The following is a 20,403-nucleotide window of genomic DNA, read 5'->3' on the forward strand; positions in this document are numbered from 1 at the left end:
TTATCATCCTTCAGTCCCATCAGCCTACCCTACACCACCTCTCGCCCAATGAAAATTTCTTTCAGTTCCTCCACCCCCCAAGATCCTCTGTCCTCCAGTACCTCTGGGAGATTGTTTGTGTCTTCCTTAGTGAAGACAGATCCGAAGTACCTGTTCAACTTATTTACAATTTGCAATCTTTATCGAAGCTAATTAACTTACAAACCTGTACATCTTTGGGAGGAGGTTTGAGCATGGGGAAAGCCTACGTAGTCACGGGGAGAATATATAAATTCCATACAAATAGCACCCGTGGTCAGGATTGAACCTGGGTCCCTGGCGCTGTATGGCAGCAACTCTACCACAGCGCCACCATGCTGTCTCAGACACTTTGTAATTTTTTTTATTCGCTCTTCTTTGAAGGTGAGACACTGAATGTCAACATACACCAGTGAGGGCAGGAGGGGGCTTCAATTTAATTTCCCTTTCCTCCGTAACGTATTGAGGTTTGTCAGTCACAAATTGGGCTCTGGAGGGGGTCATTGAACCCGATGACCTTCAGATGGAAAAGTCCCTGAGTCACAGCTGGTTATAACATTCCCCTTTTACTAATCAAAAGTATCCCGCTGTTTACACGAGTCTGGCAGGCAAAGCACATGGAATAGAACTTAGCACGGAGCAGTAAGCTTGCAAAAGAGAAGCGGTAGGTAAAAATACATTAAACATCCAGAAGAAATGAAGCTAAAAAAACATAAGGTGGTTCAACGTGTGAATAAATGATGAGCTAAACAAACTGAAGCCTGAAAGGACTGTGTTCATGACCGATCTGAGACACTCCAACAACGTCACTACTTCCCTATAAATATAGGTCGGATTGTGCAAACATTCAGTGCCTCCCTGGGCCGCTAACTCTGCATCCTGGTTTAGATTCTTCTGCTGGCTTCTCTGGGAGGTATCCCAGCCTTCAGAATTGCTGTCTGGGCATTTGGATTTCACTATGGCAGGACCAAAAATCATTTGGGTTGCTTGTGCCTGCATTGCAATAATGTCCATCGCCACAGCACAATCATCCAGGTCGAAACCTAAAACTGGTAAAGGTAATCAAAGTCTCATTCTATATATGTGTGTGTGATATATAGTGTAACTGTAATATGTAGTGTGTGATATATTGTGTGAGTGTGATTTTTAGGGTGTGATATATGGTGTATTGGGCAGTGGGCAGGTGCTATAGACCTGCACGGGAAGGTACATGCTCCTGCCCCCATGAGTCTAGGGCAGATGGGGCTCGTCAGCCTGGGAAGGCAGTCCATCTAGGAGAGGGAAAACTCTGATTTAAAACCCCCACTGCCTTGTGGCCATATCCATTCATGGAAAAGGCTCCTGCAGTAAACCTCATGAAAATCCAGAGTCGGAGCCCCTAAGGCAGTTTGTTGTTGTCTACAACCTCGCTCTGGCAGCTCCTGCGACGGCGCTGGTGCCAAACTGTAACGGCCCTGCTGTTCCTTTGGATCGATCAGTGATGTAGAGAGGGGGGACGTGCTGCATGGGCAACAGCCTGTCCTCCATATGACATCATCCAGGCTTGCATCTGACCACATCACCTGCAAACTAGGATGCATCACCCATGGTCAGTCATGGCCGAGGGGGGCCTGCTACTATATGGTGTTATGTATAGTGTTAGTGTGGTCTGCAGTGTGTGATATATAATGTGTAATATAGTGTTATATTTGGTGTGTGATATATTGTGTGTGACATAAATAGTGTATGTGATATGGTGTGTATGTGGATGTGTGATAGACAATGTATGTATGTGCATTTATGATACTTAGTGTGCGCTTCTGTTTTTAAATGTATTGTGTGTCTGTATGTGTGCTACGTAGCATGTGTGTGATGTGTAGCATGTTTGTATGATATGTATTGTGTACGTGTGCATGCAGAGAAATGCAAGCAGATTCTTTGCTCTGTGTGAATGAAAGAATGAATATTCAGTTCAGTTTACTTTATTGCCATGTGTACCGAGGTAGTGTGAAAAACTTTTTGTTTTGTGCTAAGAAAATTATTTCTCTGAGAGAAGAAAATAATTTCTCTGCGAATGTGTGAGCACGAGTATGTTTGCATGTAAATGCTATTCTATAGTGTTTACTTGTACATGTGCATTGTGTTATTGTGGAGGTGGTGTAGTTGCTGATGGGTTGGTGGTGATTGAAAAGTGAGCAGACAGCATGAAAGCCATGAGGATAAGAGTCACACTAAAACAGTGCACAACATAAAGTCTGAGATGCCTCCTGTGTATGTCCATGTGTGTGTGTGTGTGTCTGTGTATGTTCAATGGTTCAATGGTGGTTTTATTGTCATGTGCAAATAAACAATGAAATTATTTTCTTACATACAGCCCAGTACAGCTTTGCCATACTTAAGTACATCCTTGATTAGCAAGTCGCATGTGTATGTCCTGTGTGTGTGTGTGTACGTGTGTGTGTGTACGTGTGGTGTGTGTGTCCAACTGAGGCTATATATGTGCTGACACAAAGCTTTGTCTATTTAAGAGCTGTCCGTACATATATATGATGCCTACCTTACCACTCCAGTAGTAAATATGCTCAGTGTGAAGAGAAAGGTGTCCTGCACCAGCAATAATGATTCATTTAGAAAGCTTTCTGTAATAAAATAATTAACGATTCCCCTCAAATTATGTCGGTTAAGTTTATGCATCTCTGAGTAGAATGTGTTTGATCCTCTGCAGTAGGTTTGCCACCCAAGTCGTCTTACTGTGGAATGAAGGTTTCTCGACTCTGCACTGCTGCAATGTTTTTCTAAGCCTGTGTAAACCGGAAATGTCTCTCAGTTTAAATGCCATGAATGAACTGATAGAGCAGAGTTGGATTAATGTTGCTATTGCTGGTATTCGCACGGAGTCAGCAAAGTGGTTTTGGTTTCACTCATTTTGACCCTTTTATTCAGGTAGTGAAAAAATATCCTTTCCAATGGAATGGATCTAACATTAGCAGGAGAACGAGGGGACTGGAATTAAAGACTTTAGACTTTACTTTAGACATACTGTGCGGAAACAGGCCTTTCGGCCCACTGAGTCCGCGCTGACCAGCGATCACCCTGTGTACTGGCACTATCCTACACACAAGAGGACAATGTATAATTTTACCAAAGCCAATTAACAGAAAAACTGCAGGTCTTTGAAATGTGGGAGGAAACTGGGGCACCCAGAGAAAACCCCCTCGCGGTCACAGAGAGAACGTACAACTCGGTGCAGACAGCACCTGTAGTCAGGATCGAACCCAGGTCTCTGGTGCAGTACTGCAGCAACTCTGCCGCTGCTCCACTGTGCCGTCATGAAGAAGAAGCATTTATTCCCTGCTGCTCTTTTCCAGGAATGTCAATTTCTCATGTCAATCCCATTGTGTTATAATTATTCCTAACGTATATGCACAGAACTTGAATACTAAAAACGAACATTTGTCGGCAGTGTAACTTAGCTCAACAGTTATTTGCAAAGACCATGTAAATACAGTGGGTCTATTAGTCTGTGTTAATTGCCAGACTCGCATTGAGATCTTGCTTGGGCAGTGACAAAGCTCCCATTGTGAGCCCACTGTTGGTTAACATTCGGACATTTCTAATGTTCCTGTGCAAGTTTGTCAGAACTCTTCAACATCCTTGCTACTTTCAATGAAGAATTAAAACTATAAGACATAGGAGCAGATTTAGGCCATTCGGCCCATTGAGTCCACACCATCATTCAATCAGGGCCGGTTCATATTTTCCCTTCAATCCCCATTCTCCTGCCTTCTCCCCGTAACCTTTGACTCTCTTATAATCAAGAACCTATCAATCTCTGCTTTAAAAATACCCAAATGACTTGGCCTCCACCGTCTTCTGTGGCAATAAATTTTACAGATTCACCACTTACTGGCTAAAGAAATCCCTCCCCATCCCCATTCTTTTATTCTGAGGCTGTTCCCATCTGGTACTAAACTCTCCCAGTTCCCATGAATGACTGAAGAGTTGCTTTCATTTGGCAACTTTTTCATCTTGTGCCATTGCTTCCATTTGATTGCTTCTTTATAGAGCTGGATTCCATGATTTATTGAGTGTGCAACTTTTCACAATGCAATGTCTTTCCTCAATTAACACATGCGGTTGGCAGCTTAAATGTCTCAGACGGTTTGCTTTTTTTAATATTATGTTTTCTTTTGTTTTTTTACAGTGCCATTACATTCCTTTTAGGGTAATTTGAGGTGCCATTTGTTGAGGTAGTTTTAAAGTACAGTCACAAATTTAATGGTGAAGACGTGAGATTAAATTTAACGAGAACGAGTTTACACACCATCAATGTGATGAGTAAAACAATCTGCCTTTAGGCATTAATATTGAGATAGGACACCAAGGAAAAACTCCCCAGGCCATCTCAGTAGCTCCAAGAAATCATTTATATTCAACTGAGAGAATAGATAGTCTATATTTTCTATGGTCTTAGTTTAACCCCTTGCGTAAGGAATGTTGCCTCTGAGAATGCCGCACTCTATCATCACTGAACTGGAGAACGTGTTCAGTCGCCGAGACAAAAAGTAGACTGGGAGATTGCTTTGCTGGACACCTACACTCATTTTGCCTTGGCCTACGCGATCTCCAGGATGTCAAACATTTTAACTCCTCTTCCCATTCCCACACTGACCTTTCTGTCCTAGGCGTTCTCCACTGTCAGAGTGTGGTCATATGCAAATTGGAGGAATAGCACCTCATATTTCTCTTGGGCAACTTAAAACCCAGCAGTAGGAATGCTGATTTCACTAATTTCAAGTAACCCCTGTATTTTCTCTCTCTCTGCCCCTCCCCCACCCTTGTTTCACTGTTCGCATCCATACATCCCTTCGTTATCACCTGTTACACAGCCAACAATGGACCCTTGTGGGCTTCACCTTTCCTTGGTGATTGGTGCAGGCTCTGATTTGTTCTGTACCTTTTCATACTTCTAGTTTTCCTCTCCCTTGAGTCTGAATTGGTTGGCAGACAGGAAACAAAGAGTAGGGATTAACGGGTCCCTTTCTGAATGGCAGGCAGTGACCAGTGGAGTACCGCAAGGCTCAGTGCTGGGACCGCAGCTATTTACAATATACATCAATGATTTGGATGAAGGGATTCAAAGTAACATAAGCAAATTTGCAGATGACACAAAGCTGGGTGGCAGTGTGAACTGTGAGGAGGATGCTATGAGAATGCAGGGTGACTTGGACAGGTTGGGGGAGTGGGCAGATGCATGGCAGATGAAGTTTAATGTGGATAAATGTGTGGTTGTCCACTTTGGTATCAAAAACAGGAAGGCAGATTACTATCTAAATGGCGTCAAGTTGGGAAAAGGGGAAGTACAACGGGATCTGGGGGTCCTTGTTCATCAGTCTATGAAAGTAAGCATGCAGGTACAGCAGGCAGTGAAGAAAGCGAATGGCATGTTGGCCTTTATAACAAGAGGAGTCGAGTATAGGAGCAAAGAGGTCCTTCTGCAGTTGTACAGGGTCCTAGTGAGACCACACCTGGTGTATTGTGTGCAGTTTTGGTCCCCTAAGTTGAGGAAGGACATTCTTGCTATTGAGGGAGTGCAGCATAGGATTACAAGGTTAATTCCCGGGATGGCGGGACTATCATATGCTGAGAGAATGGAACAGCTGGGCTTGTAGACTCTGGAGTTTAGAAGGATGAGAGGATATCTTATTGAAATATATAAGATAGTTAAAGGTTTGGACAAACATGTTCCTGATGTTGGGGGAGTCCAGAACCAGGGGCCACAATTTAAGAATAAGGGGTAAACCATTTAGAACGGAAATGAGGCAACACTTTTTCTCACAGAGAGTGGTGAGTCTGTGAAATTCTCTGCCTCAGCGTGGAGGCCGGTTCTCTGGATACTTTCAAGAGGGAGCTCTTAAAGATAGCAGAGTCAGGGGATATGGGGAGAAGGCAGGAACAGGGTACTGATTGGGGATGATCAGCCATAATCACATTGAATGGCGGTACTGGCTCGAAGGGCCGAATGGCCTACACCTGCACCTATTGTCTATTGTCTATTGAAGAAGTCTCGACTCCAAAACATCACCCATTCCTTTTCTCCAGAGATGCTGCCTGACCCACTGTGTTACAGCATTTTGTGTCTCTCTTCCCTCTAGAGATGCTGCCTGACCCGCTGACTTACTCCAACACTCCGTGTCCTTTTTTCGTTGCAGTATTTAATTTTCTGGTCCGATCTAAAAATAATGCAGGTTGCTTAATGTGTAGAGTGAGGAGTCTTGGCGGAAGATGAAGGGTAGCTGTTCAAGTCCCCTACAGAGACTTTCAGTCACATTTATGACAGTAACGTCACGTGTTGGTTGTTGCTGATGCCTCTGGTTCAAACATTGTACATACTGGCTTCACTTAGGAACCTGTGGTAAGAGAGCTCCATCTTCTGGAACAAAGCAGGAATGGAATCACCTGATAAAATCGTTTGTATGAGGATGGTGCACTGATAGTGGATAGACCTATTGTAATTGAATTTGACTTGATTTTGTTTATGTATTGTGTTATCTGAGTTAGGATAAACACAAAGTCATGGAATAACTCAGCGGGTCAGGCAGCATCTCTGGAGAAAATGGACGGGTGACGTTTCGGGTTGGGACTCGAAATGTCACCCGTCCATTTTCTCCAGAGATGCTGTCTGACCCACTGAGTTACTCCAGCACTTTTCATCAATCTTCAGTACAAACCAGCATCTGCATTTCTTTGTTTCCACATTTTATCTGATATGTTTGGATAGCAAGAAAAACAAAGTTTTCACTGTACCTCGGTATACATGATGATAATAAAGCCAAACTTAACCCTAAGTGAGATTATTCCAGGTCGGCACCTGATGGCCTTTATGGACCTGGGTTTGTTTCTGTAGTGTATGACTACTTGAAGCTCTCAGTAATTGCTGCATTGCATGACTGAGAGCTGACAGTGTAGTATTGCCGCTGGTCTTCAGCGAAGATATGACGATCGCTGTTCTCAGTCGCAGACACTGTCAAGTTTCGAGCGAAGCATCTCATACTCTTCATTTTGTTCCGGCTAAATGACAGGTAAAGATGATTTGAGGAATGAGATCGATAAATTGTGGCGGGAAGTAAACCTGCTGAAGGAGTCGCAGGCACTTCAGACTGGTGAGTAATCCAAATGGGGCAGCGACATGAATCAGTAATAAACCAACACCAATACCAGTAACTACTGGCCTTCCTCATGCTAACTATCATCACTCCAATTAGTATTATCGCTATACACAGGCATCCTCATAGACTTTAGACATTAGAGACACAGCGCGAAACAGGCCCTTTGGCCCATTGAGTCCACGCCAACCAGAAATCACTCACACACTAGCACTATCCTACACACTAGGGATAATTTATGATTTATAGAAGCCAACTAACCTACAAAACTTGTACATCTTTGGAGTGTGGGAGATAAACAGGTCATCCATAGAAAACCCACCCTGTCACTGGGAGAATGTACCAACTCAACACAGACAGCACCCATATTCAGGATTGAAACCAGTCCTCTGCCGTTGTCTGGCAGCAACTCTACCGCTGCGCCACCATGCTGCCCCAGTTCTGCCCTGTCCCTGTTCACTCACAGTCACTACCTCCACCTTGGGAATGGTCTTCACCATGTTCCCAGTACCCGGCCTACTGTAAAGAGTACAACATGAATTAAAGTTCCTCTTCTCCCCCCACAGTTTGCCTGAGAGGGATAAAAGTTCACAAGAAGTGTTACCTGGCATCGAATATCGCAAAGAGCTACCACGCTGCTAATGAATATTGTATCGCCCAAGGAGGAACCTTGAGCATCCCACGAGACATCTCTGAAAACAACTCTGTCCGTAGCTATGCCAAGAAGAGCCTGAATGGGGCAAAGGACTTCTGGATAGGGGTCAACGACATGACCTCTGAGGGCAAGTTTGTCGACGTCAATGGAATGGCCATTAATTACCTCAACTGGGACCGGAATGAGCCACGCGGTGGGACCCATGAGAATTGCGCGGCGGCGTCTATTAGCGGCAAGTGGTCGGACGAAGTGTGTCGTAACGAGAAGAAATACATTTGCGAATACCTCATTCCTTAGAGCCCCCTCTCACACAGCCTACTCCAGAGTGGTTTTGGTCATAACCTTTCTGCTGTTCATTTTTCAGTGGAAGGTGTTGAAATAAGTATCTTCATGGATGTGCATTTTTCAATGATACCAAACAGTGATGGGTGGAAATCAATGTTAGACAATTGTGCATTAATATCAACATCACACCTACTGCCCAATTTATTAATTATTTAGTTGAGTTTGGTTTAGTTTAGAGATATAGCAGGGAAACAGGTATTTTGTCCCACCGGGTCCATGCCGACCAGCGATTCCCGCACACTTACACTATCCAACACACACTAAGGACAATTTACGATTACACTAAGCCAATTAACCTACAAACCTGCGAGTGTCGGAGGAAACCAGAGATCCTGGAGAAAACCCACGCAGTCACGGGGAGAACATGCAAACTCTGTACAGAGTGCAGCATCAGTCAGGATCGAACCCGGATCTCTGGAACTGTAAGGCAGCAACTCTACTGGTGTGCCACCAGATGTTTATTGACAGGATCCTGGACATTGTTGCCAAGGATAGCATTTATTGTCTATCCCAAATTGCCCCCTGCTTTGAGTGGCTTGCTAATCCATGCAGACGCACACTTCAATGGTCTGTATTTTCTCAGCCACCATTACCATTGAAATTAGCTTATAATTCCAAATGTATTTAGTTACCTGAATTGAAACTCCCTAATTAGCTTAGTGGGATCCAAATTCATCTCATTAATTAATAGACCAAGCTTAGAATCATAGTCATAGAATCATACTGTGTGGAAACAGGCCCTTCAGCCCTTCAGTCCATGCCGACCAGATGCCCTGTCTACAGCAGTCCCACCTGCCAGTGTTTGACCCATATCCCTCTAAACATCTCCTATCCATTCTTGCCTCTAATCCAGTCATTTAGCCATTACCTTATTCTACACCTTTTGGACGTGAATTGCAGGCAGGATATAGTGGGCTGCTTTTGCAATGTTTTGCTAAAATACTAATTGATTTTCTACCCTGATTGTTTTTAGATTAAATTTTATTTTTATTTTTTTAAGGTGAATATTTGATATCATTCCTTCTGATTAGCACTGGCTGTTGGCAATATGGCATTCTGATTGACCAGAAGTTGGTAAAGCTTTCAAATATTGATGACAACCAGCAGAGATTGCCAAACTGTTTTTCTACAAATCCTTAGGCATTTTAGTAGATCTTAGCAAAATAATTTTAAGGTTATCATCCCTTTTAATATAGGAATTAAGTCCCAATATAATGCATTAAGTGTTTCTCGGATAATTTTCAAACTGCGATTTCAAGAACCAAAGCCTTTCTTATTTTCCACCATGTCTGTCAATAAAGCAATTCCATGTAACATCACAGATGGAAGGTTTGGATTTTCCTTGGAATTTTGCTCCATAGTTTTCCATAGTTTCAGAATCCTCTACCTCAAGTGTATCATGTGTAGGCTTATTATTACATCTCTGATGAGATAGTTCTTATCATGTAGGTCAAACAGAGAATCATAGAGTCATACAGCACGGAAACAGGCCCACAGATCCATCACTGTTCATGAAGCATCCATTTTAATTATAATTTTTAGTATTAGAGATACAGCGCGGAAACAGGCCCTTCGTCCTACCGCAGCGAACCCCGCATATTAACACTATTTCCTGTACCCACTAGGGACAATTTTTTACATTTACCAAGGCAATTAACTTACAAACCTGTATGTCTTGGGGTTGTGGGAGGAAACCGAGGATCTCAGAGAAAATCCATGCTTTTATGGGGAGAACTTATAAGCTCTGTACACCCGCAGTCGGGATCGAACCCGGGTCTCCGGTGCTGCATTCGCTGTAAGGCAGAAACTCTACCACTGAGCCACCATGACTGCCCGTTTGCTCCCATCCCATTTTATTCTCCTAATATTTCTCCCTGGTTCTACCACTTAGTCATAGAGTCATGGAGCCATTCAGCACAGAAGCAGGCCCCTAGCCCATGCTGACCAAAATGTCCCATCTACACTAGTCCCACCTGCCCTTGTTTGGCCCCATATCTCCTCTAAACCTTACTACACTTACCTACACAATAAAGGCAATTTACAGCAGCCAATTAATCTACCAACTCACAGATGCAGGAGGAAACCAGGGCACCCAGAGGAAACCCACACAGTCACGTGGGGAACATTCAAACTCCACACCGACAGTATGGGAGGTTAGGATTGAACCTGGGTCACTGAATCTGAAAGGCAGTATCGTAACCAGCTGCTCCACTGTGCTGCCGTTCTAAACCAAAAGGCAAGGATATTAAAGAAAGTGATTTTTTTTTTAAATGCCCCCGAAGATCTTTCTCCTGACTGTCTTGCAACAGTGTTTAGGGAATTAACATTTAATTGGTGAAGACTCCAGGCCACCTTTGGAAAGTTGACATCCATAACATGAATGGGACAACTTCTGCCCATCTTCAGACCCAATAACTAATGTGATCAACCCATGTTAACTGATATTTCTCAGCTTGTGTTTTCCATTACAGCATTTGCTATCTAAAAGTCTGCACTTTCTGATGGTTATGTCTTTAGAAGCAACACTCTGAAACCATATACTCTACCGTTTGGTTTGCTCGATATGTAAAACATGTAATTTTCAATTTAAAATGTTCATGTTCTGACACTGTGAAACTATTAAAGAAAGAATATATTTACAGGTCAGATTTTTGTTTGTCGTTGAGTGTTAAATGAATGAGTGATACTTTATAGATAGATAGATAGATAGATAAATACTTTATCAATCCCTTCCTCAGGGAAATTCAGATTTTTTGCAGCACACCAATGTAAGACGCCACATTAAAAAAGAATTAAACATAAAAACATCCCCCACAATGGTTTCCACTGTGAGGCAAGGCACAAGGTCCAGTCCACTTCCCCTTGTTCACCCATGGTCGGACCTATTGAGGCCTTCGCAATCGCCGCAACGTCTGCCCGATATTCGGTCCCTCTCGACGGATGATGGGGCTTTGGCGTCGGGAGAACACTCATCAGCGGTTTGGAGCATCTGGAACGGCCGCTTGCTGCCCAGGTACAGTGAAAAGCTTTGTTTTACATACAACCTACGCAGTACACGAGTCGCCACATATTGGTGCTGACAATATTACAAAAGTACCAAACTTCCTATCTACTGCCTGCCGCCACACGTGAATCCTCAGATGTGAACATTTCCAGATCCTCTGTAAACCTCTTATTCATCACCCTAAACCGATCTGGGTGCTCCGATTTCCTACCACATTTCAAAGACATGGTGGTTTGTAGGTTAATTGGCCTCTGTAAATTGCCTCTAGTGTGTAGGATGCAAATGTGGGAAAACATAGAACTAGGGAACTGTTGATCAATGATCGGCGGGGAGCCGGTGGGTCGTAGGGCCTGTTTCTGCGCTGTATTTCTAAACTAATCTAAACTAAAACTGATAACAAATGTACATCATGTACATCTGCTTGACGTGATCAATATCCCTCTATTCCCTGCACTTTCATGTGCCTATCCAAAATCCTCTTAAACACCACTATCATATCTGCCTCCACAACCACCCCTGGTAATGTGTCCCAGGGCTCCACTACTCTCTGGAAAAAAACGTGCCCCATTAAACTCAATCTCCCCACCTGCATTAAACTTCCCCCCTCATACCTTATAGCTATGACTTCAAATGTTGGACATTTCCACCCTGTGGAAAAGGATTCTGGGTGTCTACCCATTGTACCATAGCCTCCACGCTTTATTCTAAGACCTGGCTAATGGAGGCAGAAATCCTATTTACGTTCTGCACCACCTAACATACTTATGCTGCCACCTTCAGGGATCGAAGGACTTGTGCATCAAAGTCCTTCTTTCAATTCAACACACTGCTTACAGATTTTCAGTGCAGATCCATGTCAGTTTAATTGTGAGATATCGAGTCTGAGGTTTGCTATTCCCATTGAGAAGTGTAGTCTAAATCTATCCCTCCATTCACCAGCACTTCTGAAAACTTGTGAATGCATCACTTGTACGTGAAAGTACTGGAAAACATCCTCACTGGGAATTACACTGACACAGCTAGATTAGCTACATCCAGGTTCATAAATTAATCTCCCTCCCTCTCCCTCCCCTCCCCCCTTCTCCTCCCTCTCTCCCCCTCCTTCTCTCTCCCTCTCCCTCTCCATATCTCTCCTTATCTCTCCCTCTCTCTCTCCTTCCCTCCCTCTCTCTTCCTCTCTCCCCCTACCCTCCCCCTCCCCCCCACTCCCTCCTCCCCACCCCTCCCCCCCCCCCTCTCTCTCCCCCCCCCCCCCCCCCCTCTCCCCCCCCTCCCCCCCCCTCTCCCCCTCTATCCCCCTCTATCCCCCTCTCTCCCCCCCTCTCTCCCCCCCTCCCTCTCTCTCCCCCCCCTCCCCCCCCCTCTCCCCCCCCCTCCTCCTCCACCCTCCCCCCCCCACCCTCCCCCCCCCCCTCTCCCCCCCCTCCTCCCTTCCTCCCCTCCCCCCTCTCCCCCTCTCTCCTCCCCCCTCTCTCTCTCCCCCTTTCTCCCCCCCTCTCAACCGCTCTCAACCCCCTCTCTTCCCCCCTCTCCTCCTCTCCCCCCCCCCTCTCTTCCCCCCTCCCCTCTCTCATCTTCGTTTGATATCATCTTCTTCTCGTCAGTGACACGGAATCCTTCAAAGTCTTCATCTGCAGGCTCATTTTCATCGAACATTGTTGTAGGCCAAAGTTTGTGCCATGCATTTGTTAATGTTGATTTAGTTACATCTTTCCAAGCATTAACAAGTGCATAAATGGCATCCTTAAGAGTGAACTCTTTCAGGAAGTCTTTGATATCTACGCCTCTGTTGACTGCAGCAAGCAAGCAGTTCAGAAAAAAGTCTTTATACTTTGTCTTCATTGAGCGCAAAATTCCTTGGTCACAAGGCTGTATTAAAGATGTCACATTGGGGGGAAGATAAATGCCAAAAACATTATTTTTCACAAGAACTTCAGCAGGGAGATGTGCCGAACAGTTGTCTAGGAGCAATACAATTTTGCAGTTTTCTTCCAGTCCAGCTTTCCTACAATGAGCTCATGCAGCCGGTACGAAATGGTTATTAAACCAATTGGTAAACATTTCTCTGGTTACCCATGCATTCTTGTTTGCATAATAATGCACAGGTAGATTTGTTACACCTTTAAAACATCTTGGACGTTGGCTTTTTCCAAGCACTGCCAACTTTAACATGTGTGTGCTTGCAGCATTTGCACACCCAAGAACAGTCACCCTATCCTTAGCGTCCTTGAAACCTGATGGTGCTCTTTCATCAGCCGTTGTTAATGTTTTTCTAGGACTGTAGCGCCAGTAGAGAGCTGTTTCATCAGCATTGTATATTTGCTCCGGACTAAGGTTTTCATCAGATACCATCTTGGCAAATTCATCAATGTAACGTTCAGCTGTATCATAATCAGCAGAAGCTTTTTCACCACAGATTTTCAGATATTTTATACCATGAAGCTTCTTAAATTTCTGCAGCCAACCTTCTGAATATTCACACTCGCCTCCAATGCTCAGTTCTTCATGGTATTTTCTAACTTGTTTCATTACCATCTAACCAGTCAGTGGCATACGTCTAAGTATTTGGCATTAAATTATACATGATCGAATTGGGTCATTGGCACTAGTCTAAGCTTTTCATAAATGGGGCGGCACAGTGACGCAGCGGTAGAGTTGTTGCTTTACAGCGCCAGAAACCCGGGTCCGATCCTGATTACGGATGCTATTCTGTACAGAGTTTGTACGTTCACCCCATGGCTGCATGGGTTTTATCCGGGTTCTGGGGTGGAAGATTGCAACCTTCACGTGGTCCACCCTATTTCGACTAATGCAATCAACTCGACGTGCACAAACGGAAGATCAAATAGAACAAGTTGTCCTACAACTTTAGGCTGTGCACGCCACATGAAAGAAGAAGATCCGGGTTCTCTGATTGCTTCCCACACTCCAAAGTTGTACAGGTTTGTTGTTTAATTTGACCAGTAAAAATTGGAAATTGTCCCCGATGTGTAGGATAGTGCTAACATACGAAGATCGCTGGTCGGCCAGACTCAGTGGGCTGAATGGCCCGTTACCACACTCTTTCTCTAAACTACAAACTAAATGACCCATAGAAATGTATCCAATATTCTTGCTCGTTTCAATACAGTTAAAATATTTGTTTTCATTGTAAATTTCTCATTAGGTTATGACGACTTATAAACTAATGAGGTTATAACCCTAATTGCACCACTCCCCTGCCACCCCCAGCACTGGACTTTAAAACATTCCAATTGCACTTCCCCTGCCTGCCACAGCACTTCCAATTACAATACCAATTCACCCTCCCCCTCCTGTTGAAGCACTTGCTGCCAGGAGCTGGAGTAAGTGTTGTATAATGGCAACATTGTTGCAAATGTTGGGTGGAGGACTGTGAGATGCCAATCAGGTGAAAACTTGGTGGTAGAACAGAGTGTTTTTGGATTGCAAATTTGTATGTAAGCAAGGATTTAACTGTAAAAATCTTTTTAAAGTTGGCTTTTTAAAAACTTTAAATATCAATAACGTGAAATATAACACCAAATCTGAAGGAATCTTGACAAGGGCGACGAGGGGGAAAAGCTGAGTAAGGTTGTGCAAATAATTTAGCGTTACCATGTAGCGTTTTGGCGTAAATACAATCACACAGATGCACACACACACATATAGAAACAAGACAAGACTTTTAATAGTAAACTAGACCAAGTGGGACCCATTGGGTCCCATCCCCCAACGCTATAATCCACCACTCACGCGTTCCCACAACGCAACCTGTATCCACCACTCACCCATTCCCCTATGGTAACCCATTCCCCCAACGCAATATTCCACCACTCACCCATAGCCCCCACGGGAGGCCTGTTCCCCAACGCAACCTGTTCCCCAACATAAGATTCCACCACTTACCCATTCGCCCAACGCAACCCGTTCCCCCAATACTATATTCCACCATTCACCCATAGTCCCAAACTGTGTAGGTCGACTCATTTTTAAAGCAATATTCGACAACTCACCCATAGCCCCCACAGGAGGCCTGGTCCCTCAATGCAACCCATTTCCCAATATAAGATTCCACCACTTGCCCATTCCCCCAACGCAACCTGTTCCCCCAATGCAATATTCCACCATTCACCCATCGCCCCCAACTGTGCAGGGCGGGTCATTTTTTCACGCTGCCTCATTTTAAACTTAAAAAAAAATGCAATTGCACTAAGATTTAATGTGATGCAGGTGCCACCAACAAGGCCATCTTTTATTATCCAAATCTAATCATTAAACTTTGCTGTGTGAGTTAGGCTGGCAAAGTCTTCCCCTGTGTTATCCAAATCTAATCATTAAACTTTACTGTGCTGGGTTAGGCTGGCAGATTCTTTCCCTGAAGGACGTTTGCTGTGATGGACTCAGTATAATGGGATTGCAACATTGTAGCTGGTAGGGCATTGTGACATCATAACTGTCTAACTGCCAGTGCAGATTTGAAGAAATCCAATTTTTAAATGTCACTTTAAAACTTTTAAATCTCCCCCACTACGTCCCTCTCCTTACAACAATGTAAAAACACTCTCATAGCTTGTGCATTGTGGTCATTTTCGGCTGGCAAAATATTCACTGCAGCGTATGTAAATTAGATCCCATCGTGATTGGAGGACTGTGATATGCCATTGTGACATCATTACTGGAAGCTGCCAGAAAAGTATCACTCACAGTCAGTTATTATTCCCAAAGTTGGCTTTTTTAAACCTTTAAATATCAATAACGTGAAATATAACATCAAACCTGAAGGAAACTTGACAAGATCGACGATGGGAAAACGCTGAGTAAGGTTCTGCAAAAATGTTAGCTCTACTGTGTACCATTTTGGCGAAAATACCATCACACAAACACCCACACATATATAGAAACAAGGCAAGACTTTTAGAGATAGATAGATAGATAGATAGATAGATAGATAGATAGATAGATAGATAGATAGATAGATAGATAGATAGATGCTGATATTGTTTGTTTAGGGTCAGAAATATGACTGGTGATGTGTGTGACCTCACACAGAAACATTTTGTTCATAACTCAGTTTTATCTTACAAACTCTGAATTTAAAAAAAACTAGAATATTCATATCTTCAGCAGATATGCATTATAATTCTGTAGGTAGCAAAATAGCAATGAACAAGATTAATCTCTTACAATATTTTTTTATTGTATGTGATGACATCTGGTCATGTGTGTGACATTTTGGTTCACTTTCCAAAGAATGGCCCTTTAGCAGTATTTGCAGAATTCCAAACTCTAACCACGTGATTAAAAGTTATTTTTGTTGCCATTTCTTTTTTATATGTAATATACTTTTTAACTATCTCAGAGAAATTTGGTATTTGCATCCATATGGCTGCATGAATATATAGGTAATGGAGGGATACAAATCATATACAGGCAGAAGTGAATAGTTTAAGTGGGCATCATGTTTGGCACCAACATTGTAGGTCCGCGCTGTTTTATGTTCTAAGTCTCCAATTAACCTTCTCTAAATCTTTCCATTCACTGTCGTGCTGCTAGAGATAATCTGTGTGCTGCAAGGATAATACCTGAAGGAATGACGAGGTCTGATTTTTGGCAGTATTTCCAATGCATTTTTAGATCATTTGCAAGCCGTCTTTTCTGTTTTTCATTTCGCTCCCTTTTATAGATTTTTTTTTTTAATCTGCTGCATTGAAATGGTAAAAAAAAAGAGGCAGCTTGCAATAGAACAGTAATGCACAGGAACGGTCCCTTTGAGCCATAATGTTTGTGCCAAACACGATGCCAAGTTTGCATGGCATTCTTGCCTCATTCCAGGACTGGTTTCAAACAAGAGGACCATTTTCCCCGGTCTTAATCACTTCATCATAAACAGCCTTTCGCTGCCAGGGCTAAATAGTTAACTCTAACCTTTCTTTTGAATCTACCCATTAAAAGATAAACAACCAGAGATGAATAAAGAAAAACAAATCTTTTTTTCATATTTTAATATTTAATTCAATAAGGTTGGTCAGATGACAGAGGTGATACAGCTAGTATGTTCTACCCTGATCACCAATGTTGTTAATATGAAGTTCAAATTTCTTCCTGCGACCACAAAAAGATGCAGTGCTGAAGTAATCTAGCGGATCAGGCAGCATAGCTGGAGAACATGGATAGATGACTTTTCAGGTTGAGACCCTTCTTCTATCCATATTCTTCAAAGATGCTGCCTGACCCGCTGAGTTGTTCCAGTACTTTGTCTTTTTTTTGTAAATCAGTCTTCTGGTTTCCTTATATCCCAAAGGTGTAGCGTTGATAGTAGTACAGTACTATTAGGCGGCACAGTGGCACAGCAGTCGAGTTGCTGCCTTACAGCAGCCCAGACCCGTGTTCGATCCTGACATTGGGTGCTGTCTGCACGGAGTTTGTATATTCTCCAAGTGACCACATGTGTTTTCTCCAGGTGCTCTGGTTTCCACCCACATTCCAAAGACGTACTGGTTTGTAGGTTAGTTGTCAACTGTCCCTGGTGTGTGTAGGATAGTGCTAGTGTATGGATTTGGTTGTGCACGTCGGGTTGATTGCATTAATCAAAACAGGATGGACCATGTGAAGGTTGCAATCTCTTTCCCCTGCCCACTGAGGCTTTTCCCTGGGGGCATCAAAGCCATCCACCCAGTAACAGATACTGTCCTGGCCTGGATGTCTACCCTTGATCTACAACTTTAGGCTGCGCACGCCATATACAAGAAGAAGAAGTGTATGAATGTTGGCATGCACTTGGTGGGTCGAAGGACCTGCTTCCGCACTGCATCCATAAAGTCTAAACTCAAAAATATCTCCTCTGGATTTCATGGAAGTTGAGGAAGGGTTACTAGTAGTCATTCTTCATCAGGCAACATTTTTATCTATGCGCATATGTTGTTTTGAACTACTGATAAGAGTTCAGCATATCTTGTGCGCATTCCAACCTCATGGAAAACAGAGGCAGCTGATGAGAGGCAAGGAAAACAGCTGGCTGCATTCATCCAATTAGGTTCTGCGTCAAAGTAATGCCATGGGATCCACCTTCACTGGATATAATGTGGCAACTTTAATCTCTCATTGTTTTGCTGATCTATCAAAGATCTAAAGGAATCTGTTCTTCAATTTGGCAGCAACTCTGTCTTACAGTGCCTATATGCAAGATGCTATAGGGCACAATGTCAACTTGTAGCCAAGCGTAACTAATAGGAAAGAAATAGGAACTGCAAATGGTGGTTTACACTGAAGATGGACACAAAATGCTGGAGCTGGAGTAACTCAACGGGTCCGGCAGCATCTCGGGAGATAAGGAATAGATGACATTTCGAGTTGAGACCCTTCTTCAGACTGAGAGTCAGGGAAGACCATACTAGAAGTTTGAAAAGGTACATAGAACAAATGAATGAAAAGTATGAAAAGAAAAATCTACTAACTAGTAGATACAGATGGTGAAACTGAGCATGTGCACATCCTACTCACCTGAATGGACTGTTGGGGTCCCTGGATGGAGTTGAGGGAGGGAGGTATAGGGACAGGTGTTGCATTTCCTGCAGTTGCAGGGGAATGTACCCAGGGAAGGGGCATTTTGGGTGGGATGGGATGCTGCAGAGGGAACGGGTTCTGCTGGAAGCGGAAATAAATAGTTAGTGAAAACCAAATCTGAAGATTTTGCTGTATTTTGTCCAAAACACACGTTGCTAAAACCTATGAGCTCTGGTTCTTGATTCTGCTACTCTGGGCAAGCAACTCTGTGCATCTACATAATCTATTCCTCATGATTTTGTATACCTCTATAAGATCACCTCCCATCCTCCTACATTCCAAGGAATAGAATCTATAGGAACCTCTCCCTATAGCTCAGGTGCTTGAGTCCTGACAACATCCTCGTAAATTTGATTTATCTCATAGAGTTAATTTAGCTCTCATTGCCATTTTGTATCAGGAGGGAAACTGATAGTGACTTACAGATCAGGATTTTAGTTTCTTCTGTAAAACAATTATTAGGCAAATAGAAAACTATTGAATGAGTGATGTGAGGCGTTCGGAACCAGTTTGTAGACAAACTGCTTTGAAATGCCATGTTGTTTAATAGATTACTGTCTATGATATCTTAAATGTAATATTGTCAGATGACAATGAAATTATGACTGACCCAAAGCATATCACAGTTTTGCAAATCTCCATTTTGTGTCTGATATGTTTCTCATTTAATTTTATTGTTTTCTCTTTAATTCATTTAAGAGTAATAAAGCTGTCCTGATTTTAAATCTACTTGAATTATTTCATGGTTAATGTATTTTGTCTACTTTGTTTAGTGGTGCTAAGAAACAGATGCAGTTTGTTGCAACTCACTCTAAATTTTAAGATCTAATTGTGACTGAGTATTGAAGATGAGTCAACAGCTAAGGCACATTTGCTTCCTGTTTATATAAAAGGTACTTAAAATCACAGCATTTTATCGGGATGCATCACAGCATGGTTCAGGAACATCTCCATCCAAGATCGCAAGCATTTGCAAAGAGTTGTGGACGTGGCACAGACCAGCACACAAACAGACCTCCCTTCCATTGACTCCATCTACATCACGTTGCCTCAGTAAGGCCACCAGTATAATCCAGGATGTCCCACCCTGACCATTCCCTATTCACCCCTCTCCCATCAGGCAAGAGGAGAGTGAAAACGCTTACATCCAGATTCAGGGACAGTTTCTTCCCAGCTGTTATCAGGCAACTGAATCATCCTATCACCAACTAAAGAGTGGTACGAACCTACCATCTACCTCATTGGAGACCCTCGGACTCTCTTTAATCAGACTTTGCTGGATTTAATCATGTACTAGACGTTATTCTCTTTATCCTGTATATTGAAATCATGCTAATGTTCACTGATGTAAAAAACAAAAATCAAGAAAAGTGTTGAAATACTCAGCAGGTCAGGCAGCAGCTGTGTCTGTATCACTTGCCATGCTTTGTCCCATCACCATCTCTTGTTCAGTGCATTATCCCCTCCTCAACTAAAAAAAGTTTGAAGAAGGGTACCATCCTGAAACGTTGCCTACTCATGTTCTCCAGAGATTCTTCCTGATCCGTTGAGTTGTTCCAGCACTGTGTCTATTTTTGGTGGTATGGTGGCGCAGCGGTAGAGTTGCTGCCTTACTGGAGAGCTGGGTTCGATCCCAACTACGGGTGCTGTCTGTTTGGAGTTTATACGTTCTC

The 20,403-nt window shown here is 43.2% G+C and overlaps 1 protein-coding gene across 1 annotated transcript; it reads left to right on the forward strand.

Annotated features, from left to right (window-relative positions):
* The first annotated feature begins 277 nt into the window (after positions 1-277).
* clec3a (C-type lectin domain family 3, member A) lies at positions 278-10,809 on the forward strand. The gene is made up of 3 exons (XM_055648842.1): positions 278-1,076; positions 7,080-7,160; positions 7,730-10,809. Exons 1-3 carry the CDS (start codon positions 977-979, stop codon positions 8,113-8,115), a joined length of 567 nt encoding a protein of 188 aa, XP_055504817.1. The 5' UTR covers positions 278-976; the 3' UTR covers positions 8,116-10,809.
* Positions 10,810-20,403: the final 9,594 nt, after the last annotated feature.

This window comes from Leucoraja erinacea, chromosome 17 (genome assembly GCF_028641065.1).
Source record: "Leucoraja erinacea ecotype New England chromosome 17, Leri_hhj_1, whole genome shotgun sequence".
Classification (NCBI taxonomy): Eukaryota; Metazoa; Chordata; class Chondrichthyes; order Rajiformes; family Rajidae; genus Leucoraja; species Leucoraja erinaceus.

Bases quoted from the DNA above. Each gene is read 5' to 3' on its own strand.
- clec3a (XM_055648842.1), top strand. From the start codon at position 977: ATGGCAGGACCAAAAATCATTTGGGTTGCTTGTGCCTGCATTGCAATA. The intron at 1,077-7,079 runs GTAATCAAAGTC...GCTAAATGACAG, and splicing joins GAAACCTAAAACTGGTAAAG to GTAAAGATGATTTGAGGAAT. The intron at 7,161-7,729 runs GTGAGTAATCCA...CTCCCCCCACAG, and splicing joins GTCGCAGGCACTTCAGACTG to TTTGCCTGAGAGGGATAAAA.